This window comes from Fundulus heteroclitus, chromosome 12, assembly GCF_011125445.2.
Source record: "Fundulus heteroclitus isolate FHET01 chromosome 12, MU-UCD_Fhet_4.1, whole genome shotgun sequence".
Taxonomy (NCBI): Eukaryota; Metazoa; Chordata; class Actinopteri; order Cyprinodontiformes; family Fundulidae; genus Fundulus; species Fundulus heteroclitus.
This window is the reverse complement of record NC_046372.1, coordinates 36,914,872-36,921,289: the sequence shown is the minus strand read 5'-3', so window position 1 is coordinate 36,921,289 and position 6,418 is coordinate 36,914,872. Positions and strand designations below refer to the sequence as shown.

The window sequence follows — 6,418 nt, the reverse complement described above, 5'->3', positions numbered from 1 at the left end:
TCAGACGAGGATGTTGAAAATGCTTTCAAACTTGCATTTATGATAACAGGACTTCAGCTTTTTGGAGCCAGTGGTTACCTGGAGTACCGTGAAAACGTCGGCAGCCGTTTCGGCCCATATCAAGGCTGTGTGAGGGACACGTCTGCTTCCAGCACTCAGACTGAAATGTTGTGTAAGCAGAACTGCAGGCCAGCTACGGTTCCTGAACTTTCTGACAGGTTGGGAACGATCTTGGGTTGACTGTTGAATTTTTAATGATGGAGCTCGTTCCAGTGAAACTTTATTATGAATAGAAACAATTCTCCCATTTTAGCTGTGGTTGAGAAAGGTCAGATCAGAGACCTTGAGTTGTAGCTTTGAGGAATGTATTAATAAAAAAAAAATAAGCATTGAATTTTTAGAGATGAAGCTTGTTCCAGTGAAACAATGAAACAAAAGAAGTTATTCTAGTTGTAGCTTTAGAAAAGTTGGACAAAATAATTTTACATCAGAAATCCCCACAAATATACTTACCATATTTCTTATTAATAGAAACAATTAAGTCTTTCTGTAGGTTTGTTAATGTATGAAACAATTCTAGTCAAAGATTTACTTAGCTTATTCCTTTATTTTTCCTATGTCTGTAATGTTTTTCTGTTTATGTACAGCACTTTAAATCATCTTGTTATTGAAAAGTGCTATATAATTAAACTTGCCTTGCCTTGTATTGTAGCAGAAAGACTTTTATGTTTCAATATGCAGCATGAACCATTTTCTAGGTAATTGTAAGAGAACACAAAACGGGGGAATGCAATACTTTGTGCTGTGTGTTCCCTGGATGAACCTATATTGGCCCGTTTTCTTAGTCTAACAACTAATAGCTTGCGTACAGTTTACCTTGCGGTTCAAAGATCTTGTTTAGTGTTTTCCCCAAAGTGGATGTGTTTTACTTTGTGTCTCTCTTCCTGTCTGACTCATGACTTTCATGTCAAACTGCTGCGTAGCCCTGACCGAGACCCCTAGTCTATCTTGCTTGAACTACACAGACATAGTTGTGTAGAACTGCAACTTGTCGGCCCGGCCCCATTCACTTCAACCAGCTGTAACTGCTACGATTTCATATGGTCCATTTTTCCATCGGATCGGATGCTACCTCGGATCGGGTGTGTCTTGGCCTTTAGGCCAAAAAGGCAAAAACTCAGAATGTGGACAAGTCAAACTTAAACTGAACTAATCTCCATGAGTTACAATTTTCTTTTAAAGATAGTTCCTAATCTTTAAGATATAGTCTCCAGTTGTGACATAAATACATACTTTCAAAAGTTCCTAAAATTGTATCATTTCTTTTTATATCATCATGTCGCCACAGCCGTAGGAATATTAGGTTATCATCTCTAATTTGCTCATTCTTGCGCCTGAACTTTTCCAACTTCTCCTGCTTGCTGTCTGTGACAGGTAAGATATTATTCGCTCCAAAGTCTTCCCTCATAACCTCATTAACTAAAAAAAAAAAAGGAACATATCTTTGTTTCTGGCTTTTTTCAAATCCTGAAAAGTTCAGAACCTAAAAATCTGTGTGAGCTACATGTGAAATATCAAATTATCACATTGTCAAGCCTTCTATACTGAAAGCTGCTTCACATTCTCGCTGTCATGTCTTCAAATTTTGCATGTTTGTTTTGAATGAGATGACTTGGAAACATTCTTATACTTCTGGCAAGTTTGGACAAGGATTGTATTTGTCGTTTTTGGTTAACACGGCATCACAATAAAGCAAAGGGAAGATCTAAGCAAAGCTATGAATGGATAAATGGATTAAAAAAAGCAAATGCACACTCTTGACATTGTCGTGTATTCCTTAATTGTTATGAAAATACAATATACAGAGCAACAATACAATGATTTGGAGAATATTCGGTTTGTACATAACAGGTTTTCTGCCTTGCTTAGGGGGATAAGAAAGAATTGAAAATTTGTGCCTTTTTTTTTTTCTTGTTACCAACAACATGCAGCAGCTAGTCTTGGCTCGCTTTTGTCCAGAACTCTTCCATTGATTGGGGATGAGTTGCATGAAACACGTATCCAAAGCAATACGAAACTTCCAAAACGATTTGATGTGCGCACATGTTCTGAACATCTATCTAGCTGTGGTAGTGTTTATTTTAAAAATTATCTGTCACTTGAATGTCACATCCATCCTGGGTTACTGTGTTCTAAATCCTGCATTAACAAAACAACGATAAAAAGATTATCATCTGATAAACTAAAAGGGAAAGGATCCACCTGATTGCCTTGTATTGATATTATTTTTTTTTGTTTTAATGGGTGGTTTTACACCCATCTTCTTTACTTTGAAGACCCTTTGGCAGTTTGAGGTGATTCTGTGGTTAAACTTTGTCCTCTTTCCCCAGACACTGGTCTGCTGAGACCCACTTTCCTCTGAAAGGCAAAAGGGTGAGTTTGTAGCAAGGGTACAGTGTACATTATGCCACCTCTTTTAAAGCACTGTCATTTAACCTTTCCATGTAACTACGCAACTCCTTTGAGTCTCCCAACTGCACGTCCTGGCACACCCACTTAATGTCCTGGCTGTGACTTCCTGTGAGTGTGTTAACAGCCGGGTGGCAATTGTCTGAAGAAAGAGTGGTGAAGGTGGTAAACTTCACTCTTTTCCTCTTTGTGGTAGGGGAGTCTCCCTTGCCGTCCTTCGCCGTGTCCGCTGCCCGGTGCACCTGTCCCTGCACGTTCTTCTGCACGGAGCCTCCATTCAGCAGGTGGCTGCCCTCCTCCAGGCCGCTGCTGGAGTCTATCATCGACGTCTGCTCCTCCTGCTGAGGCGACAAGCTGATCTGGCTCTCCAGCAGCTCCGCCTCGTTCCCGAGCCACACCCAGTCATGGGCGTGGTTCAAGTTCTCCTGGCCCTCGATGGAGAGCTCCTTGTGGCGGTATTTGAGAGTGTAAGAAACGCAATTAATAAGAAACACCAGGATGGCAAGGCAGAAGACGCCGAGCAAGGCATACATGCCAATCTCCAGGTCGGTGAGTCCGCGACCGCCGTGCATGAGGTCATCATCCGTGTTGCGCCCATGAGGCAGATCTACTTGAGCAGGAAAGTCTGCAAAGTCAATCGGCATGTTTTGGCCACCATCGTCAGAAAGTTTAGGTCTCCGTATTATAGCACTTCTAGTTGTGGTCGCTCTCCTCAACACCCCGTCCTCTATGTCAGATATGGAGCTGCCATAGTAGTGGGTATCAAGACCGGTCCTGTCCTGTGACGAGAGCCTGCCCCGGTTCTCCATGTCATCTGCATCCGGGCCATAGTCATTGCTCCCTCCCCTTGAGCTGTCACTGGGACCGAACTTCACCCTGACGTTACAGTTTCCTGTTCCCAGGACGCTGCGGCGCTTAAACTTCTGGCAAACTTCGCAAACACTCATTTCCACCCTGACGAGCAAACCTTGACCCTCCGCCTCCGTCACAATGACAGGCCATTTCCACGAGGGGTCCTGCTGCACAGTCACCACCTCCTCATCTAGGGACGTGGCTGTCAGCACAAAGAAGTCGGGATTATAGAGATCCAAAGGAGCCAGAGAGCCATCACTGAACTGGAGCCAGGCGCTGATCAAGGCTTCCTGAAGAAACACAAACGTAGGAAAAGAAAATAGTCACAAAACATGAGCTGTAATACTTGTGTCAAACTTTTTAGCATGGAAAAAAAATAGCAGAAGATCATGATATCTACCTCTGTAGGTTAAAACCACTCAGGTTTTTGGCACACAAAAAATACCTTCATGTCTTTATTCTGTCTTTCGCTCTTAGTCAAGTGAATTTTCAAATGAACTACAAAACAGGTCCTGGCATTCATTATTTCTGTTTGCAACCTAAAATATGTTGTAAACATACAGCCCCTGGTGAGGTCTAAGATTAAGGATTTTTACACATCTTTAATTTTAAAATTCCACCATTTTCCAGTATTTGTTATGTATTTAGGAATAATTTCAAAAGTTCATCATGACTCTGTGGCAAATATTTCTATAGTGGTCAGGCTTTAAATAGGGTCCCTCAGAAAGGAAGGAATCAAATCAAAGATTCTTTATTGTCAATGTGTGTTCCTGTAGTGAAATTTCTTTTTGGACACTTGAGCTAAGAGTACACATAACATACAACAGACAATGAACACAGGTTACAGTTTTTTCAGGAAGGGAGGAAGGAAGGAAGGAAAGAAAGAGGGGAGGAAGGAAGTAACAAAGGGAGGATTTATTTAACTAGGTGAGATAACTGGGAACTCATTTACAATGTCTACCTGAACTGCAGGCAGCAGTAAAAGCATATAGTACAAACTTAATAAATTACAAGCACACACTTAAAATCCAGAGAAGGAAAAAAACAGCATTTATACCTAAGATACACAAATCAGAAACAAGTGCACTGATCAGAAACTATAATCTGCAATGACAATGGACAATGTGCATAGGTACTGTATGTATGTATGTATGTATGTATGTATGTATGTATGTATGTAAGTATGTACGTACATACATACATACATACATACATACATACATACATATGTATGTATGTATGATGGATGGAACATGTAACTTTAATAAACACTTGCTAAGATATAGCTTGCTAACTCTCTTGGAGTTTAAAAAGGAAACAGATTAAGGAAAAAGAAAAAAAAGAGATCAAAGGGTTACATCAAACATTGTTCATGCCAATAAGGATTTGCCATATATTTGCTCTTAAAGCCGCCTTGCGCTGAAGCCTAACAACTGCCCGTTTAATGTTGCCGAAGGACAAATCCCAAGAAGAGAACAAGTAGCTTCCCACAGTAGTCTCCAAATGTTTCCTAATTACTGCCACCAGAACTAACACTGCAGCACCGCCTGCTTATCTTCACACTGTGCATTAGGAGATGTGGAGATAAGTGCCTTTTCCCTCCCTGCCTTGTCTGTGAAGGAAAAAGGGTTAAGGAAAGTGGCAGGGAGCAGCACAGAGAACACATGAGAGGGCTTGGTGGATCAAAGAGGCCACCATTCAAGTTTCCTTACCGAATTAGCAAGACTGAAAGTTTGATAGAAGAGCCACATTTTGAATATAAGTCATATTTTTGTACAGTAGCTGTGATTTCACACTCACATTCCCTGAGATTAAGTTTCTGCTTTTAGCTGCTATTCAAGGAAAAAACACGTCTGTCACACTCCGGCTCTCAAACCTCGCGTTTCAGACTGCTGGGGGTAGTGAGGATCAAACAAATGGACGTGTGTACTTGAGCACAGGCAGGCTCACAATTTGTTCATCCCCATCTGTCTGGAGGAATGCCTTTTTTCTTTCAAAACAACTTCTTTTAAATGTTTGATCAAACTTGCAATTTTAAGCACGAGAGACTAGGGACTACTGCGTGAAATTAACACCGTTCTCTGTGGTAATCAGATCTGCCTAAGTGGTGTGCGATTACATGTATTTGGTTTTAATGTAATACATTCCAATCATCAGCAGAGGAAGCTCAACATTGTAACGGCTACCAGAGAGAAGAAGAGGTAATTACAGCTTCGTTTACACTTTTCAAAACAGATAATGATTATTCCCATTAACATATAACCTGTGTGTATTATCTTCCAAAATTATCTAAATTATCTCAAAGTAAGCGGATACAAACACCAAATTTAATTTCCTGTTGCTCTAAGCGCTATGAACACAACAAAAGTAATTATACTTTACTAGATATTTAATAGAAAAATTATGAAATTAAAAATAAATTATCATATAGATTGTAAAAATGTCTTCCTTTGATAAATCTACTGATTGTTCTTGTAAAGATAAGAAGTTCTGACCTGTTTGGGGTTCTGCAGAACTTCCTGTGTGCTGGTAGTAGCCAGGATGGCCCGGTTGCTTCCTGGACTTAACTGCAGACCCATAGACAGTCCCGTCACGAGCTGGACCCCCAGCTCCGTGATGGTCACTTTGTCATCCAGCACTGTGACTGTTTTCTCTGCCAGGATTGTGTCCGACAGGGGGGACAAAACCTGGAGGCAAAAGCAGCGTTAAACAGAGAATTTAAAAAAAACAATAAAAAAATTGGTTAAAAAAACAAAAAGTAAAAACTTTTTTATTGTTATTTTTTATTGTTATATGTTAATAAAAACTATATATGATGATATGATATTGGGTTTTTCTTGTTTGGCAGATTAGATCTATGAAGGAATGTGGTATCTGCTTTCAGATGTGGCAGATCCAACAGCAGTCTCTTCACCCGCAGGAGTGCTTGGGTTGCCCATAGGCAGTTGCTTCACTTTGTCAAGCGTGCTTTAGCTTCTGATAAATTCAGCTAATACTAATCTTGGAGGCAATCATAGACCATTTAAATTTTATCCCCCTTTATTCAATCCTTAAATTTAAAAAGGCAAGAAAAAAGTGACATTGATGCTAAAGACAT

General features: G+C 40.3%; 1 protein-coding gene across 1 annotated transcript in view; it reads right to left on the bottom strand.

Annotated features, from left to right (window-relative positions):
• Nucleotides 1–1,814: 1,814 nt before the first annotated feature.
• Nucleotides 1,815–6,418, bottom strand: part of si:dkeyp-14d3.1 (transmembrane protein 132C) — a gene marked incomplete in the record, with an annotated part of 190,754 nt that continues 186,150 nt past the window's right edge. The window contains 2 exon segments of the mRNA XM_036144547.1: nt 1,815–3,611; nt 5,817–6,008. Coding sequence (XP_036000440.1) covers nt 2,463–3,611; nt 5,817–6,008 — 1,341 coding nt within the window.